The sequence below is a fragment of the Oncorhynchus clarkii genome, chromosome 3, assembly GCF_045791955.1.
Source record: "Oncorhynchus clarkii lewisi isolate Uvic-CL-2024 chromosome 3, UVic_Ocla_1.0, whole genome shotgun sequence".
In the NCBI taxonomy this organism is placed as follows: Eukaryota; Metazoa; Chordata; class Actinopteri; order Salmoniformes; family Salmonidae; genus Oncorhynchus; species Oncorhynchus clarkii.
In genome coordinates, this window is record NC_092149.1 from 14,863,664 (window position 1) to 14,883,701 (window position 20,038).

At 44.0% G+C, this 20,038-nt stretch overlaps 2 protein-coding genes across 10 annotated transcripts in view; both read left to right on the top strand.

Annotated features, from left to right (window-relative positions):
• Positions 1-225: 225 nt before the first annotated feature.
• LOC139405745 (leukocyte receptor cluster member 9-like) lies at positions 226-9,802 on the top strand. Of its 2 annotated transcripts, XM_071148168.1 has the most exons (7): positions 226-318; positions 443-489; positions 662-814; positions 5,906-5,987; positions 7,186-7,316; positions 7,422-7,751; positions 8,223-9,802. In XM_071148168.1, exons 3-7 carry the CDS (start codon positions 673-675, stop codon positions 9,245-9,247), a joined length of 1,710 nt encoding a protein of 569 aa, XP_071004269.1. In that variant the 5' UTR covers positions 226-318; positions 443-489; positions 662-672; the 3' UTR covers positions 9,248-9,802. The 2 variants fall into 2 exon arrangements, with proteins under 2 accessions (XP_071004269.1, XP_071004268.1); XM_071148167.1 differs by lacking the exon at positions 443-489 and having other exon boundaries at positions 233-318.
• Positions 9,803-10,557: 755 nt separating this feature from the next.
• Positions 10,558-20,038, top strand: part of LOC139388746 (tweety family member 1) — a 39,438-nt gene continuing 29,957 nt past the window's right edge. For 4 of the 8 annotated variants that reach the window (XM_071135668.1, XM_071135684.1, XM_071135676.1 and 1 more), the window contains exon 1: positions 10,560-11,594. The gene's annotated coding sequence lies outside the window, so the exon portion shown is untranslated. Of the gene's footprint in view, positions 11,595-20,038 lie in introns of all 8 variants that reach the window. The other 4 variants (XR_011629327.1, XM_071135628.1, XM_071135642.1 and 1 more) reach the window with 2 other exon arrangements.

Here is a 20,038-nt window from a genome sequence, read left to right on the forward strand (position 1 = left end):
TCACGCGCTTTGGATCCAGGAGGACCGCACAGATGACTCACAGTTTTGCTATACTCTCTTCGGGAGGAAATTATAACAAACTATCGTCAATTTATAAATGGCCTAGTATAGAAAATATTATAGTATCAATTATTTTGAGGATTTGAATGATTATTTAAACGAGAGAAGAAAGCCTGTTCTCGTCACTGCGGTACATAGACCTACATTTCCCACAAGTCCCCTCAGTACAAACATACCAAAGGTCAAAGTGCACATTTACGGTAGTTTCAGACAGAATCTGTCGTATATCTGTTTATAAGTCAGAGGGTGTACATTCAGGTAACTAACAACAATAATGTCTCATAATGCATATTTTATACAGTACTACATTATCGTTTTATTAATGTTTAACATTTTGGTGGCATTGTATAACTTGTTATCTTGACTCTTGGGTGTGTTGTAGCTACATCCTCGTTAGGGAAGGCTACCTCTCAGTTTTCCTTAGCTCAGGTATCTACTATAGCTACTTTAGCACAACTTACTTCTAAATATATAGCTACTATATTTACAAAATCAATTATTGCTTAATTGATTGATTTATTAACTGGTTGTCCTTGTATTGCAATGTTAACAGTGAGAAACAAAGTTAACACCTTTGTATAATAATCGTTTACACCCACAGGTTGATTGACTATGGCGTCAGAGGAGACAGGTGTGCCTTTGGACTCAGCTGAGAACCTGGAGGACAGGAGAGCACAGGAGCATAGAGCTACAGAGGGGCCAAAGACAGAGGTCCCAGCCAGTCCCAGCCAAGATGGACCTCAGGTGACGGCAGGTAATGTTTTGTCATTCAGTTGGATTCTGTGTGCACTGCTGGTAGGTGTAGATATGAGATGTAGGCCTAACTAGGGCATATACGCTTCTTTAGAGGCAGAGCAGAAATTACGGTGAAAGAGAACGTTCATATTTTGATAATTACACAACACTGAAGTTTATCTAGGTATGATCAAATTATGAAGGACCGTTTTTAATATCGAGGTACCGAGGAAGTTGGGTGTTCACCAGTCGAGGCTGGTAGGAGGAACTATATGAGGACAGGCTCATTGTAATGGCTTGAATGGAATACATGGAACGGAGTCAAACGTGGTTTTCATATGTGCGATGTGCTTTATATCGTTCCAGCCTTTTCAATGTGACCATCCTCCTATAGCTCCTCCCACCAGCCTCCACTGGTGTTCACCCCATCCTCATCTTCTCTGAAGGAAGTCTGGGTTTGCCTGTTCCACAGAAATTCCACACTGTTTGTACCTTAAGCTACACTCGCAATAACATCTGCATGTGACCAATACGATTTGATTTGTGTTGTTAGGTTCTAATTCTCAGAGTAAATAACTCATCGGACACCATGAAAGCTTAACCAAGTTTATTTCTTCCCAGAGGATCAATACAGCTGCATTAGACAAAACATGATTCTACCAACACAAGTATATATTCTCCAATTTAGGCACTCCTCCTTCTCTCTAATCCTTACATCTTTTATGGTTCGACAGGAAGACGAAGTGATAGGGTAATAAACCACTGTTTCTCCCTTAAGGGGATCTGATCTGACCTCAGCCCCCTTGATGCCTAATCCAAAGATCTCCACCCGTATCCGCTATAGCAATCCTGTGACTTCCTCCTGTCCACCCAACACATTCCAAAGCCATCTGGCTCCTACAGATAACCAATAACTTCTGATGTAAAAACCAGTCTCTATCACTCCTCAGATACTATACTTCTGAGTATAACAGTGTTCCAAGTTTAACCCAGAATCTAACAGTGTATTCATCAGACAGTATGATCTCTCTGAGATCTGCTTGTATTATTTATTACCTGTTATTACTTTTCTATTATCTCTCTATTTTCTTTCTCTCTGCATTGTTGGGAAGAGCCCATGAGTAAACATTTCACTGTTCGTCTACACCTGTTGTTTACCAAGCACGGGACTAATAACATTTGATTTGATATTTGGAAGAAAGCAGTGTTTGTCCCACTTGTTACTCCCCCACTCTCTCTGAAAGCTCCTGGTAGAAGTTGTTCTGAAGCACAGATCGAGTATCAGCTCACTGTCTCTAACTTCTAAGGAAAACACAGAACTAACCTAGGTCAGTGTCTAGGGCTGAGTTCTTCCTACTCCTACTTTTGGGAAAGGGAGAAACCAACCAAACTGTCTGTGTACCCCCTCTAGTGTCATTAGGTTGCAAGCCAAGTCAGTCCAGTCCAAATGTTGTCAGTGCCAAGAACAGATGGAATTACACGTGCAATGTTTAATGCACTATCATACTTCTTATGGGAAACCCCTCCTAAGGACAAAATATGTGCCTTACACACAAGTAATACTGCAGATGTGTGTCATATACGGTGTAACATTAATGTTGGGAAATCAGTGACAGCTAATACGTTGGGAGATTTATGAATGGAAAGGCAATAATGCACTTGTCAAACCTGTTCCACGGAGGAACGAGTGCAGGTTTTCACTCCTCCCTTGTTGATGAATTAACAAACCTGTTGTCTAGGTATTAATTGAAAGGAAAAACCAAGAACCAGCAGACACTAGGTCCTCCATGGAATGAGTTTGACACCCTTGACATAATGAGTCCTGGTTGTCCTAATCAGAAGTTGCACAACAACAGGCTCATTAAATCCTCAACTATGACATCATTCAAGGTGTGGTGGTATGTGATTTCGATTAGATATCACCCCCATCAGTTTTCAGAAATATAATTGTATTAAGAGTTTTCATTGGTAGTTACATAGTTTTATTGGACCTATGATTTGAAGGGATTCCCCTCACATAGGGAAGAGCAGGAAGCCACTGTTGGCGGTTATCTGAATCATCATACAGCCCCGTGCCCGAGGGGAGACTCATGTAGACCACACCCACCTGCAGCTCTAGAGTCACTGCATTTACCACAAATCTACAATTTCCACCAGGACTGTGTGCATAATTAAACATGATTCTCTTGTCATTCTTGTACATGTCATTCTTGTACATGTAAACACCAATGTCTCCTGGGCTAGGGGCATCACTGGCAGTGAATCTGATTTAGTCAACTTTTATCACTTACAGTGGGGGAACAAGTATTTGATAACCGGCAAAATCGGCAGGTTTTCCTACTTACAAAGCATGTAGAGGTCTGTAATTTTTATCATAGGTACACTTCAACTGTGAGAGACTGAATCTAAAACAAAAATCCAGAAAATCACATTGTATGATTTTTAAGTAATTCATTTGCATTTTATTGCATGACATAAGTATTTGATCACCTACCAACCAGTAAGAATTCCTCACAGACCTGTTAGTTTTCCTTTAGAAGCCCTCCTGTTCTCTACTCATTACCTGTATTAACTGCACCTTTTTGAACTCGTTACCTGTATAAAAGACACGTGTCCACACACTCAAACAAACAGACTCCAACCTCTCCGCAATGGCCAAGACTAGTGAGCGGTGTAAGGACATCAGGGATAAAATTGTAGACCTGCACAAGGCTGGGATGGGCTACAGGACAATAGGCAAGCAGCTTGGTGAGAAAGTAACAACTGTTGGAGCAATTATTAGAATATGGAAGAAGTTCAAGATGACGGTCAATCACCCTCTGTCTGGGGCTCCATGCAAGATCTCACCTCGTGGGGCATCAATGATCATGAGGAAGGTAAGGGATCCGCCCAGAACTACACGACAGGACCTGGTCAATGACCTGAAGAGAGCTGGGACCACAGTCTCAAAGAAAACCATTAGTAACACAAAAACCATTAGTAACACACTACGCCGTCATGGATTAAAATCCTGCAGCGCATGCAAGGTCCCCCTGCTCAAGCCAGCGCATGTCCAGACCCGTCTGAAGTTTGCCGATGATCCAGAGGAGGAATGGGAGAAGGTCATGTGGTCTGATAAGACAAAAATAGAGCTTTTTGATCTAAACCCCACTCGCCGTGTTTGGAGAAAGAAGAAGGATGAGTACAACCCCAAGAACACCATCCCAACTGGGAAGCATGGAGGTGGAAACATCATTCTTTGGGGATGCTTTTCTGCAAAGGGGACAGGACGACTGTACCGTATTGAGGGGAGGATGGATGGGACCATGTATCGCAAGATCTTGGCCAACAACCTCCTTCCCTGAGTAAGAGCATTGAAGATGGGTCGTGGCTGTGTCTTCCAGCATGACAACGACCCGAAACACACAGCTAGGGCAACTAAGGAGTGGCTCCATAAGAAGCATCTCAAGGTCTCGGAGTGGCCTAGCCAGTCTCCAGTCCTGAACCCAATAGAAAATCTTTGGAGGGAGCTGAAAGTCCGTATTGCCCAGCGACAGCCCCGAAACCTGAAGGATCTGGAGAAGGTCTGTATGGAGGAGTGGGCCAAAATCCCTGCTGCAAACCTGGTCAAGAACTACAGGAAACATATGATCTCTGTAATTGCAAACAAAGGTTTCTGTACCAAATATTAAGTTCTGCTTTTCTGATGTATCAAATACTTAAGTCATGCAATAAAATGCTAATTCATTATTTAAAAATCATACAATGTGATTTTCTGGATTTTTGTTTTAGATTCAGTCTCTCACAGTTAAAGTGTACCTATGATAAAAATTACAGACCTCCACATGCTTTAGTAGGAAAACCTGCAAAATCGGCAGTGTATCAAATACTTGTTCTCCCCACTGTATCTTATTTCACATTATATGATATAGTATACACAGTAATCCTACACCTGTTAAGAAAATGTCAATGTTGCGCAGTGATTACATTTGTGTGTTTTCTAACCTGCATTCTCCTTCTTCAGCTCCTCTACCTCTCTCACTGGCACTCAGTCTGGCCTCCTTTTTTTTTTACCTGCATTGGCTCCACCTTATTCTTGTAGAACTGCAGTTCAGTCTTAGTGATACTCAGCTCCACTCTCTGGTCCACCACCACGTTCCTCAGCTCCACTCTCTGTTCCACCACCATGTTTCTCAGCTCCACTCTCTGTTCCACCACCATGTTCTCCATGTTCCTCAGCTCCTCTCTCTGTTCCACCACCATGTTCCTCAGCTCCTCTCTCTGTTCCACCACCATGTTCCTCAGCTCCACTCTCTGTTCCACCACCATGTTCCTCAGCTCCACTCTCTGGTCCACCACCATGTTCCTCAGCTCCTCTCTCTGTTCCACCACCATGTTCCTCAGCTCCACTCTCTGGTTCACCACCATGTTCCTCAGCTCCACTCTCTGGTTCACCACCATGTTCCTCAGCTCCACTCTCTGTTCCACCACCATGTTCTTCAGCTCCACTCTCTGTTCCACCACCATGTTCCTCAGCTCCACTCTCTGTTCCACCACCATGTTCCTCAGCTCCACTCTCTGTTCCACCACCATGTTCCTCAGCTCCACTCTCTGTTCCACCACCATGTTCCTCAGCTCCTCTCTCTGTTCCACCACCATGTTCCTCAGCTCCACTCTCTGTTCCACCACCATCTCTCTCAGCTCCTTCAGTTCAGTAAAGACTTGGTCAGGTTGGCTGGTCTGGCAAGTTGCGTGTCTGGGGCTCATTTCGGGGTCATCATGACCTTGTTGAGTGAAGTCATTCTCCCTGACTGCTCCAATCTCTCCATGAGCTCATGAACTAATCTAGTCTACTGGGCTCAGTCCCCTACTTTACAGTATATACACACTGGTCTTGGTGGACCAATACATGGGAATTTAAAATGTGTTCTCAATGTAAAACTAGGTAAATCCAAGGACACTGATAACACAGAGAACACTGGGAAGCACAAACTACCATACAGATATTATATAAGGCCATACAGATATTATATAAGGCCATACAGATATTATGTTGTTTTGTACTGACTTTGGGTGAGACGGGCTGCTAAATAACTGCCCCCTCATCTCTCCTCTCTCTCTGATGTTCCAGGCCAGGAGGAGGGAGCAGGTTTCTGTCAGTTCTTCCTGTTGGGAAAATGTCGTTTTGGAAACAGGTGTCGTCGATCTCACAGGTCTGTAGCTAACACGATCACCACGACCTGTAAAAAAATTGTTATATACCAGAAACTATGACAGGGCAATGGCTAAGTAACATTGCATTTCGACTTTTGATGGTGCCATGTTGGAGACTTATATTTCCCTCACTAACGTTAAACATCAGCTATCTGAGCAGCTAACCAATCGCTGCAGCTGTACATAGTCCATCTGTAAATAGCCCACCCAATCTGCCTACCTTATCCCCATATTGTTTTTATTTACTTTTCTGCTCTTTTGCACACCAGTATCTCTACTTGCACATCATCATCTGCTCATTTATCACTCCAGTGTTAATCTGCTAAATTGTAATTACTTCGCTACTATGGCCTATTTATTGCCTACCTCCTCACGCCATTTGCACACACCATATATATACTTTTTTTCTACTATAAACATATGTACACTTGTTTATTCCATGTGTAACTCTGTGTTGTTGTTTGCTATGCTTTATCTTGGCCAGGTCACAGTTGTAAATGAGAACTTGTTCTCAACTAGCCTACCTGGTTAAATAAAGGTGAAATAAAAATAAAATAAAACTGTGATGTCTAAACATGCCTTTAACATTCATTGCAATTTATTAACAAAAATGAATTAAATTGTATGATGCATAATGTTTGTGCAGCCCTTGAACAACTGAAAATGCCCAGGGGTTAGGGGCTAATATTTACTCAATGTTCAGTATATTTCAGGCTTCTAACCACTTGAACAACTAAATAAGACTGAAAGACAGAAATCTTCAAAGCATATAGCTGCCAGCCCTAAACAGATGGCCCTCAGAATCTCAGAGTCCTCCCTCTCATCACTAATCCTTCTGCCTGGCGACAGTGGAATCTTCAGAGGAAGATATTGTTTTTCCTCCTGTGAGAAGCAGCATCTGTGGTATTGGCTCTGTCTGCCCTCTCAGCAAACAGAGCCTCTGAACCAAGTGGTAATCAAGTCATGTAGCACAGTAGAAATATAATAGATAGGTAGTTAATTCCATAGGATAAGGAAGTGAAGAGGTAGAATAGCAGAGTTAAATGAATGTATCTGTTTAGACATCTAGATAAACTTCTTAAAATACATCCATCTGAAGGTCACTGTCCTATCAGTATGAGGAAGACCTAACAGGTTAGCTCTTACATTGACCAGAGTGATGAATACAATCCCTCTTTCTCCTTCCCTCTTTCTCAGCACTCCAACATTAGACGACCCAGAGGCTGTTATAGACCAGGAAAACAGGAAGGAGGGAGAAAAAGAGGGAAAACTCAAGAAGAAAGCAATAGGGAATAAAACAAACCAGCCAAAAGACACAGAGGGAAAAGGTACAATTTCCTCCATTAAATCTAACTGAGTATATGAGAATCCACTAAAATACCTGTTTACTGCAAACTAAGTATAACTAACTAACAAAGAGTTTCTCCCCTCAGGATCAACCAAGAAGCCCCGCATGCGTACAGCCGATGACGTCATCTCTCGGATCCTGTGGGACCCGTCGGTGGAGCCGGCGGACTTTGTGGTGGGGTATGTGGACCGCTTCCTTGGGGTGCTGGAGCGGCCCTTCTCTGAGTTCAACTGGGACACCGACCCCTGCGATTGTGACTACTCCTCTGAGCTAGCCCTGCCCAGACACAGGATTCAGTACTTCACCCATATAGGGCGTAGAGTCTGGGACCGCAACAACAGGACTGACAGGGTGTTTGGATCCACTGGACAGTGTCTGGCAGCCCCATTTGGGCAGGAGGAGGAGCAAGAGCAGGGTAAGAGAGGGCGAGGAGGAAGCAAGGGCGAGGGAGGGTGGAAGGTCGGGAGAGAGGGAGAGGGAAAAGAAGGCGAGAGGGCGAGGAAGGGAGGAAGGTAGGGAGGGAGGGAGGAAGGTAGGGAGAGAGGTCGAGGGTGGGAGGAAGGTAGGGAGCGAGAGGGAGGGGAGAAAGGTAGGGAGAAAGGGCGAGGGAGGTAGGGAGAGAGGGTGAGGGAAGGAAGGAGAGAATGCGAGGGAGGGAGGAGGGAGGGCTAGGAAGGTAGGGAGGGAGGGTGAGGAAGGTAGGGAGAGAGGGCGAGGAAGGTAGGGAGAGAGGGAGGGAGGAAGGTATGTATGAAGGAAGGGAGAGCGGGAGGAATTTCCACAGCTCTAGAACCTGGATTAACATATTGTTCTACTTCACTTTGTTAGTTTATAACATGTTTTTGTCATAATGTTTGGTTAACCTTCAAAATCTGCTTGTTGGCAGGGACAGGGACACAAGAACAACAAGACCCAAAAAACGACCACCGTGAATCAAGAGAAGAACAAGATGGCATCATCACTACAGAGGAGAATAAAGAGTCCCTGATAAAACAGGATGTTGAAAACGGACACTTGGAGGAAAGAAATCAGAGCAAGACAAGTATTCAGGTGCCTGAGTCGACCAGACCAGGCACAGGAAGTACTCCACTGAACCAACAGGAAGCAAGAAGAGAATCAGAACCCTTGGAAGAGGAAGTTGGGAAGGATTCCGTTTTAGTCGTCATAGCAGACCAGATGTCTCTATCTCAGAGTGAAAGCGAGAGCAGGGGGGAGGAAGGTGAGAAGGAGGAAGAATGGAAAGATTACTGGGATGGAGAGAAAGGCCCAGACCTAGCCCAGTGTCCGTCTGTACCTGTGGAGCAGAGAACAGAGAGGGGTGGAGGCCGGCCTTCCAAACGTAAGCCCACCCACTTCATCACCTTCCGGGCCAACACTCCCGCCATCCTCTCCTCCTTCCAGCACCTTCAGGAGGAGCTCACCTCCCTCCTCCCCTCATCCGCCCCTCATTGGTTGCCCCCCTCCTCCCTCCACATCACCCTCTGTCACCTGGTCCTCCCCGGCCCAGCCGAGGTCATTGCTGCCGGGGAGATGCTCCAACGCTTCGCCTACCTGGACCGCAACCCCCCTGTGGCCGTCTCCTTCCCCGTGAAACTGAAGCACTTTGGTGGGAAGGTTCTCTACCTGAGCCCCCAGCCTCAGCCCCACCTCCAGCAGCTAAATGCTGGCCTACAGGAGGCCTTCAGAGAGCAGGGCTGGCTGCACAGGGACTCCTTCAACCCACGCTACCATCTCACCCTGGCCAAGGTGAAGGACCAGGAGGGGGCGAGGGTGTTTGAGGGGGTGGGAGAGCTGAAGGTGGGTAAGGGGGTGAATTTTGGGCGACTGCCTATAAATAGGCTACACCTGTGTAGCATGGGGATGACTGGGGATGGGTTTTATGAGACACTGTGTTTGGTCAATCTCCGGTGAGATGTAGGTGTGTGTTTGTTTAGGTATGGAGGTGCTATTTTACAAAGCACAGAACCCACATTTCCACACCTGTCTCCATAGTTTTACATTTAAAGGTGCAATATGCAGAAATCGCTCCGCCATTTCCTGGTTGCTGAAATTCAAATAGTTTGCCTAATTTCAGTTTGTGAACAAACAAGCAATCATTCCTGGTTTTGTGTAGAGAATAATTGTACCATCTAAACCGCTGTAAAATATATTTTCAATAACCAAAATATTGTATTTTCAGCTTTTTGAAGCTGGTGTATAAAACCGGAAGTAAAAGACACAAATGATTTGTTGTGTCTTTTACTTCCATCAGGGTAACTGCATCTCAACCAATCTTTTCATACTTTGCGTCTACATAGATGATTTTATAATTGTAATAAGATGAATTTAATATGAATATTTTAATATAATCCAACAGAAACCCACTGATCGCTGCTACGTTGATCATGTAAAATGTCTGCTTTTACAAAGAATTATGACCTTTGGATTTGAATTGCCAAGGACATTAAATATTGAACTTGTAATTTTTGTGAATGTCTGAGAGGTGATATTTCTGTGTAACAGCAGAGGGATAGAGAGAGAGGAGAGGGATAGAGAGAGGGATGGACAAAGGAGAGAGAGGGATGGGGTAGAGGGAGGGATGAAAAAGGAGAGAGAGGGATGAAAAAGGAGAGAGAGGGATGAAAAAGGAGAGAGAGGGATGGAGAGGATAAATAGATGGAGAGAGGGGGATGGAGAGTGAAGAGGGACGGACGTATGATAAAGGAGAAATGGGGATGAAGGGAGGATAAGATGAGGAGAGAGGAGAGAGGATGGCTGCTACAGTATAGTGCTGGGTCTAAGTGAGAGCCATGGAGGCACGGTTAACTCTCTGAGTAACTCTTGCATACGTAATACAATTTTCTCTCTTTTCCTCCTAGATACACGCACACTAGTGTGTTCTCTCACTCTCTCTCTCTCTCACTCCCGTACGCTCCCTTGCTCACATTATCTCTCTGACTCCCTTCCCCCACTCCCTTTCTGTGACACAGAAAAACGAATGCCACCCCTCCCTCTCGCTCTCTCGTTCTCCCCCGTCCTCCAATGGCACAAACACCCTGGTCTCTCATTCCACCCGCTCTCACTTTGTTTTTATTGTTTATTTGTAATCCCCCTCTTTTTCAGTCAAATCACCCACGGTCATGGAAGATCATCTCTCATTCTCTCCATCTCTGCTTTTTCTCGTTGTTGTTGAATCATGGTGTTGACACTATTTTGCAGTCTCTACTCGAAACTGGTTTTGCAACTCCCCTCTCCCTCTATTCATCGCTCACTATCCCTCCCTCCATCCCTCCCTCTTTCTCTCACGCTCACTCACTGTCCAGTTGACAACCCATCTTTTTTCCTATTCACAATATCTTTGTTGCACCCTCCATCCTGCCCTCCCTCCTCTCTTGCTCTCAGTATCCATCTGAGAGCAAGAGTGGTGTGCTTATTTGCTTCTGCCTAAATATATGTGCATCTCTACCTCTTCCTCTCTGCACAACACAGCCAAACACTGCCCTGCCTAACTACACAGGAGATTTCTTCAACAAATATTTTGTGGATTTTTTGTGCAGAAATCTGAAATGTGACTCAAACTCGAATAATTGGACCTTTTCTCGTTTTGTATTTTTGCATTTAGACAATCGTAGATTTTTTTTGTGATGATTTGTTGATTGGTCAGATTTTTGCCTCCTAATCTGAGAGTGTAGAGATTGGTATGTTGTGTGTGTGACTGAGTGTTGATGGAGGTTTCAGTAAGAGCTGTGTCTGTATCGCCCAGCAGCATCACCATTTGTGTGAGCTGAGAATGGATGGAGTCCTAATCCCCGTTAACAGATTCATTATCGCTTGGCACAATCGTGTCGCTGCCTTGTTGTGAAGTCGCCTGGCTGAGCGATCTGCTGCCTGAATGGGGTTCTGACATGACGATAAGGGTCCCTCTGGGGTGTCTTCTCAATCCTAATCCCTCTCTCTCCTCCCTCTCTCTCCTCTCTCTCTTGCGCTGAGGGCTCCTCTCTTATCCATCAACACAAGCACCTCTCCACTGTTACCAGACAACCATCCAATCACAGGCTGTTTAATATTTTCAAAAACAGACCCTGTTATTTATTTACATTTGACATATTTTTGGGGTTCATGTCCCCTAAACCTATATATTTCAGGATGAGTTTTTTTCCCAAGAGGATCCAGCGTTGATGGTTGGCAACGGTATACCTCAGTGAGTGTGTAGATATTTGACAGAACACCAGAGAAGAGCAAGAGATAGCAGAACACCCTACCAACGCTACAGTCAAAGGTAAGAAACGGATCACTCTTCAATCACTCATTCACCATGGGTGAATTGTCTGTGTTCTACAAGATGAATGGGCAGTCAAGTGAAATAGATTCATCATGCACTGTTAGACCATTGCAGTTTATGTTCAATGATGGAAAGGGGAGAGGGTTTTACATCAAATGTTTGGATTTTTACGCAATGTCTGCATTGGCTGATGTTGAAATTAGGACATGATTTATAAAACATTGAGGTTGAACCATGTTAGTTTGATTAATTCTGTTTTGGATTGTTTTGTCAATCTCTCTACTTTATCATAGTTGATAAGAGATATTTTAGTTGATAAGTGATATTTTAAAATATCACATTGTATGTCACTGAATAGTTTGCTTAGCTTCATCTTCAGCAAACCTCTCACAAAAGCTACAGTTGACTTTGTGCAAGCTTCTAAATGAGATTGTTAGTGTGGGAGCATTTGTCCATCCTCTTGGTACTGTATGTTATACTCTTGCACACTCCAAAGCTCCATGTTGGATTTATTGATTCTACAAGCACGGAGCAGCCTGCAGCTGAATGCACTCAATCTTTCATTGATTTGGGGAAGTGTGTGTGTGTGTGTGTGTGTGTGTGTGTATGGTATGGTTTGATTTAACTATTCTTGTATCCAAAATTTGGACAAATGTGTACATTTTGCTGGTCCCCACAAGTAAAAAGGCTATTTTAGGCTTAGGGTTACAATTAGGATAAGGGTTAGGGTTAAGGTTAGGGTTAAGGGTTAGGGAAAATAGCATTTTAAATGTCTTTTTTCTTTGTTACCCACAAGGATAGTAAAACAAACGTGCGTGATCCTGGTGGGACATTTTTTTTTTTACACAAACATGAATTTCAACTGAAACTTAAATATTAATTTAATAAGAAACAATTCAACCTCTATTAGAGTCTGTGGTTATGAAAAGGAAATGTGTATTTATACACTACCGTTAAAAAATTTGGGGTCACTTAAAAATGTCCTTGTTTTTGAAAAAAAGCTATTTTTTTGTCCATTAAAATAACATCAAATTGATCAGAAATACAGTGTAGACACTGTTAATGTTGTAAATGACTCATTAAATAGTACCCGCCAAGTACCAGTCTCAACGTCAACAGTGAAGAGGCGACTCCGGGATGCTGGCCGTCTAGGCAGAGTTCCTCTGTCCAGGTTCTGTGTTATTTTGCCCATCTTAATCTTTTATTTGTATTGGCTATTCTGAGATATGGCTTTTTCTTTGCAACTCTGCCTAGAAGGTCAGCATCCCGGAGTCGCCTCTTCACTGTTGATGTGGAGACTGGTGTTTTGCGGGTACTATTTAATGAAGCTGCCAGTTGAGGACTTGTGAGGTGTCTGTTTCTCAAACTAGACACGAATGTACTTGTCCTCTTGCTCAGTTGTGCACCGGGGCCTCACACTCCTCTTTCTATTCTGGTTAAAGCCAGTTTGCGCTGTTCTGTGAAGGGAGTAGCAAAGAGTGTTGTACGAGATCTTCAGTTTCTTGGCAATTTCTCGCATGGAATAGCCTTAATTTCTCAGAACAAAAATAGACTGATGAGTTTCAGAATAAATGTTATTTGTTTCTGGCCATTTTGAGCATGTAATCGAACCCACAAATGCTGATGCACCAGATACTCAACGAGTCTAAAGGACAGTTTTATTGCTTCTTTAATCAGAACAGTTTTCAGCTATGCTAACATAATTGCAAAAGGGTTTTCTAATGATCAATTAGCCTTTTAAAATAAACTTGGATTAGATAACACAATGTGCCATTGGAACACAGGAGTGATGGTTGCTGATAATGGGCCTCTGTATGCCTATGGAGATATTCCATAAAATCTGCCGTTTCCAGCTACAATAGTCATTTACAACATTAACAATCTCTACAGTGTATTTCTGACAATTGTTATTTTAATGGACCAAAAAATGTGCTTTTCTTTCAAAACAAGGACATTTCTAAGTGACCCCAAAGTTTTAAACGGTAGTGTAGATACATTACAGTCCTCACACTGAATGGGCCGTTCATGTCCCCACTGACTGATGATAACTGGGCTGTGGTGTGTATCACAGGGCCATATAACTGTCTCATAAACGGCAATCATTAAGAGTGTCCTTAAGTGGTCGTTAGGGAGACCATTGGGTCTTAACGTGCGGCATGATTTCTGTTGCATGTCATTATTCATACCCAGTGGCCCAGAAGAAAGCTGTTGTTTGTGATGTGTAGTAATAAGAATATGTGGTGCAATACAGGATAAAGGAGAAGGTGGCTTTACTGTCCAAAGAGGATTTTCTTCCCAGCTGCACATTCTCAGTCTTCCTCATTAACCGCCTTACAAAATGGCCTCGTGGAGAAACATATTCTGGAGGCTCCCTCAATACAAATAGCTGAGTGACTGTTTCATAACAGAGCCATTCCCAGGGTTGAGTCAGTCAGCTTGGTTCAGTGCAGTGACAGATAGTTGATGTCTATTCTACTGTATTTTATCCATTTCTCCTCGGCTTTGTTGTTCCTGAGAGTCTCTTGTTGGTTTTGAAGCAGCGAGTGCAAGGCACAGAAGTTTCCTTCTTCCGTCTCACTCTCCTCTCCCCTTCTCCTTGCTCCCCCTATCACGTGAGTGCGAACTCCCCATTATTTTCCTTCAGTTATGCAATGGTAACAAGCTGGCAGGAAGCATCACGTCAACTTGAGCCTGCCTCCCTCTGACGACAACTACTGCTGGACCACTGCTCAACTCAGGCTGCTCCCTCCCTGGTGCCCCCTCAATCCCTTTCTGGGTTCATGTTAGCACTAGTTCCCATTGTTGACACCACATCTGGTTGAGGACAGACAGATTTATGATTGTTATGAATCCCTTTGGCCTTGCAGTCTAGGGGGATGGAAACGAGACCCGCAACTTAACTCTTGCAAATTATAACAGTGAGAACAAAAACCACAGACAACTTAAGTCTACCGTCAAACACTCATGGTTTATTTTTAAACACACGGTAAAGGGGGGCGGGAAAAGGGGCTGAGCTGGACCCAAGGAAAGAAATAACATTATCCAAAAACACCCCTAAGCTAGACTACCTGCTTCAACAACAGCTAGCTCACTAACCAATAAAATACAGTGGGTGGTCCACCCAGTTCTAACTAGTGTTCTTTAGACAATATTTACCTACGGGTAGTGTATGTCCATGGGCGACTTGTCTTGGTACCCCCTTTTCCCACGATCAAACAAACAGTCAAACACCATAACAAAACAATACTCACAGGATAATGGAGTTGCAAAAAACAAAAGAGAGAACTGATTGGGATACTTTTAAACCTGACTATCCTACCGATCCTCGACTTCGGCGATGTCATCTACAAAATAGCTTCCAATACTCTACTCAGCAAACTGGATGCAGTTTATCACAGTGCCATCCGTTTTGTTACTAAAGCATATGCTCTAGTCGGCTGGCCCTCACTACATATTCGTCGCCAGACCCACTGGCTCCAGGTCATCTACAAGTCCATGCTAGGTAAAGCTCCGCCTTATCTCATTTCACTGGTCACAATGGCAACACCCACCCGTAGCACACGCTCCAGCAGGTGTATCTCACTGAGCATCCCTAAAGCCAACACCTAATTTGGTCGCCTTTCCTTCCAGTTCTCTGCAGCTACTGACTGGAACGAATTGCAAAAATTGCTGAAGTTGGAGACCTTTACCTCCCTCACCAACTTTAAACATCTGCTATCTGAGCAGCTAACCGATCGCTGCAGCTGTACATAGTCTATCGGTAAATAGCCCACCCAATTTACCTACCTCATCCCCATACTGTTTTTATTTGTTTACTTTTCTGCTCTTTTGCACACCAGTATCTCTACCAGCACATGACTGACCATCTGATCATTTATCACTCCAGTGTTAATCTGCTAAATTGTAATTATTCGCATACCTCCTCATGCCTTTTGCACACAATATATATAGACTCTTTCTTTTTTTCTACTGTGTTATTGACTTGTTTATTGTTTACTCCATGTGTAACTGTGTTGTTGTCTGTTCACACTGCTATGCTTTATCTTGGCCAGGTCGCAGTTGTAAATGAGAACTTGTTCTCAACTAGCCTACCTGGTTAAATAAAGGTGAAATAAAATGTAAAAAATAAAAACCAAGGGAAAGGGATGTGATTGGGTAAGGGAAAGGAGCAGGTGTCTCCTGATTGGCGACACCTGTGAATAAGGGAGAAGGAAAGAATATACACACATGATGCACACAGGATACCTGTATCTGTAACGCCCCCACCCTTAAAAGAGCAAACCTATAAGGATTGCTACCAAAGTATTTACAAACTATTTACAATGAACACCAACAAGATCAACAAACAAAGGCAACCTTAAGAAAAATACAAAAATCATAATTTTTACACAGGAGACAAAGCATCTGCTAAAACATCAGAACCCTTTTTGTGGCGGATCTCCAAATTATATTTTTGCACAATAAGCGCCCACCTCATAAGGCGCTGGTTCTGGTTGTACAGTGGGGCAAAAAAGTCAGCCACCAATTGTGCAAGTTCTCCCACTTAAAAAGATGAGAGAGGCCTGTAATTTTCATCATAAGTACACTTCAACTATGACAGACAAAATTAGAAAAAAACATCCAGAAAATCACATTGTAGGATTTTTAATGAATTTATTTACAAATTATGGTGGAAAATAAGTATTTGGTCAATAACAAAAGTTTATCTCAATACTTTTTTATATACCCTTTGTTGGCAATGACAGAGGTCAAAGGTTTTCTGTAAATCTTCACAAGGTTTTCACACACTGTTGCTGGTATTTTGGCCCATTCCTCCATGCAGATCTCCTCTAGAGCAGTGATGTTTTGGGGCTGTTGCTGGGCAACACAGACTTTCAACTCCCTCCAAAGATTTTCTATGGGGTTGAGACCTGGAGACTTGCTTGAAATGCTTATTACGAAGCCACTCATTCGTTGCCCGGGCGGTGTGTTTGGGATCATTGTCATGCTGAAAGACCCAGCCACGTTTCATCTTCAATGCGTTTGCTGATGGAAGGAGGTTTTCACTCAAATCTCACGATACATGGCCCCATTCATTCTTTCCTTTACACGGATCAGTCGTCCTGGTCCCTTTGCAGAAAAACAGCCCCAAAGCATGATGTTTCCACCCCCATGCTTCACAGTAGGTATGGCGTTCTTTGGATGCAACTCAGCATTCTTTGTCCTCCAAACACGACGAGTTGAGTTTTTACCAAAAAGTTATATTTTGGTTTCATCTGACCATATGACATTCTCACAATCTTCTTCTGGATCATCCAAATGCTCTCTAGCAAACTTCAGACGGGCCTGGACATGTACTGGCTTAAGCAGGGGGACACGTCTGGCACTGCAGGATTTGAGTCTCTGGCGGCGCCTACTGATGGTAGGCTTTGTTACTTTGGTCCCAGCTCTCTGCAGGTCATTCACTAGGTCCCCCCGTGTGGTTCTGGGATTTTTGCTCACCGTTCTTGTGATCATTCTGACCCCACGGGGTGAGATCTTGCGTGGAGCCCCAGATCGAGGGAGATTATCAGTGGTCTTGTATGTCTTCCATTTCCTAATAATTGCTCCCACAGTTGATTTCTTCAAACCAAGCCGCTCCAGCACCCCAAGGAAGCGGTCCACATACCCCACCACAAAGTCCGCCGGCTCCACCGACGGGTCCCACAGGATCCGAGAGATGACGTCATCGGCTGTACGCATGCGGGGCTTCTTGGTTGATGGGTGTTGCTCATCCCAATCTTTCTCAGATTCCAAACCTTATTTACGTAGCATAGACTTCAGTGTCTGATGCCAACGTTCAAGCGCACCCTGAGACTCTGGGTGATATGCGCTTGACACACGGTGCATAATTTACAGGGATTTTAACACCTGCTTGAAGAGCTTTGATAGGAAATTGGTACCTTGATCATTTTGTACCACCTTAGGTAACCCGAATGTTGTGAAGAATTTTATTAAGTCTTTACTCACCACCGGAGCTGTAATCCTTTGCAGAGGAATGGCCTCGGGGTATCTTGTTGCCATACACATAATCGTTAACAGAAACTGGTTACCCGATTTTGTCTTCGGTAATGGTCCAACACAATCAACCACCACATGTTCGAATGGTTCACCTATGACAGGTATTGGACAAAGAGGAGCGGGAGGAATAACCAGATTTTCCTGTTATCTGACATGTGTGGCATGTCCGACAGAACTGATCCACATCTGGTTTTAAACCCGGCCAAAAGAAATGTTGAAGAACTCGATCATAAGTCTTGGTGATTCCTAAATGACCGGACCACTGGTGATCATGAGCAAGGGATAACACATTTTGTCGAAAGGCTGTAGGAATCACTATTTGGTAAATAGCATTCCAATCTCCGCCCACGTCAACATGGGATGTCCATTTATGCAGGAGGAAATTACCATCAATGAAGAAAGCCACGTTCTTCTTCTTTACCTCTTCCAATGAGACAACCCTAGAAAAACATTTAGCAAGCTTGTTGTCAACCTTTTGGTTAGCAATCAGCTGCTCACGAGTGACTGGTAACTGTATTGCATCAGCAATAAGTTCAACATACTTCCCTGGGCTCCTCAGAGGTAGCATACAACCCATCCTCTGGATCAACTTCTTTGAACAGAACAGTGTTCGACAAATCTATCACGTCACCCACTTGTCGTGCCTGAGGACAAGTGACAGCACAAGCGGGGAATACATGTGGATAACTCTGTGCCAGCTCATTGGAGAGAGTGGTCACTTTTATCCAATACGGGTACTACCTTTCCTCCGGCAATATCGTTACCCATTATAAAGGTCACACCCTTTACTGGCAACATAGGACGTGCCCCCACTCCTGAATATTCCACTGATTAACTCAGTGTACACTCAAAGTGCAATGGCACTGGGACAAAACCCATTTCAATACCCTGCACTAACACACTGGAACCACAGTATGTATTGTCAGATAAGGGAAACACATCAGACAATATAAACAACTGCGCCACACCAGTATCTCTAAGGATTTTAACCGGACGCTGAGACGCTTCATCATTCGTTAGGGACACAAACCCCTCAAATGAACGGTTCATTATTGCGGTCGGGGACTGGGACTTTCAAACTACAGTTACCCTGAGGCACTTGTTTAGTTTCAGGCCTCACAACCGTACGATTTAGACCAACACCTGTTGGCGGCTTGGCACGAAGAGGCATCCCTTGTTTGCGTTTTAGCAGGAAGCAATCATTAATCATATGTCCCACCTTATGACAATAGAAACAGGGACGCTCATTTTTCGGGCGTGCTTGATGTACTGCTGGCCGGCTAGGACTAAAAGTAGGCAATTCAGCGGCTCTACTCTCAGTATGAGCTGAAAACACGCTCTTGTGCGTCAACACAAACTCGTCTGCCAACACAGACGCTTCTGACAAGGAGGATACTTTGTTCATTTAGGTAAACTACAATGCCTTCTGGTAAGCAATTTTTAAACTCTTCCAGCAAGATTAGCTCCCGAGAGAGTTGAAATCAGTTACCTTGCTAGCCGCATGCCATTTATCAAACAGATTTCCCTTGTCTCTAGCAAATTCTACATAAGTCTTACTAGAAGACTTTCTATGAGACCTAAATCTCTGTCGGTATGCCTCAGGCACAAGTTCATAGGCGCATAGAACAGTAGCTTTGACCACTTCATAATTCAAACTGTCTTCAAGAGGTAGCGCTGACAAAACCTCTTGGGCTTTACCAGTTAATTTACACTGAAGTAATAGGCACCATACCTCTTCAGGCCATTTCAATGCTACAGCTATACGTTCAAAAACACACAAATAGGAGTCAATCTCTGCCTTAGTGCCTTTGGTCAGAGAGTCAATCTGCCTACTAATGTCAAAAGTGTTGGAAGCTCCAGCTGGTGAGGACGGCTCACTAACAGGCACAGCAGGAACGGAGGCTAGCCTCGCTGTCTCTGCCTCCAGTTCCATCTGGCGCATTTTTAACTCCAACTGCCGCTGTTATTTTTCTGTCTCAATTTTACACATCTCCAACTGCCGCTGTTCTTTTTCTGCCTCAAGTTTACACATTTCCAACTGGAGATTTTCTCGCCTAATTTGGGCTCTCTTCCGCCTCCAGTTGGAGCTGTGTCGAACGGACATCCCTCCTGGCATCACCGTTTGACTGTGGGGAGAGTGGATCAAAATGGACAATGTGGCTGGAGCTTTAGCCTCGCCCTTAGACACCGACGGGCTTACAGGAGCAGCAACATCCCCTACAGGGGTAGTAGACTCAGGCAGCGGTAACACAAGCACCTGCCCTTCCAACAAAACACTTAACACCAGTTGTTTAACCTCCGCATTAAGTAAACTCTGCGGAATCGATACAGAGTAATGGTCAGCCAAGGTCAGTAAATCAACTCTACAACATTTGTCAAAAACCTCGCATGTAGTGTTATCC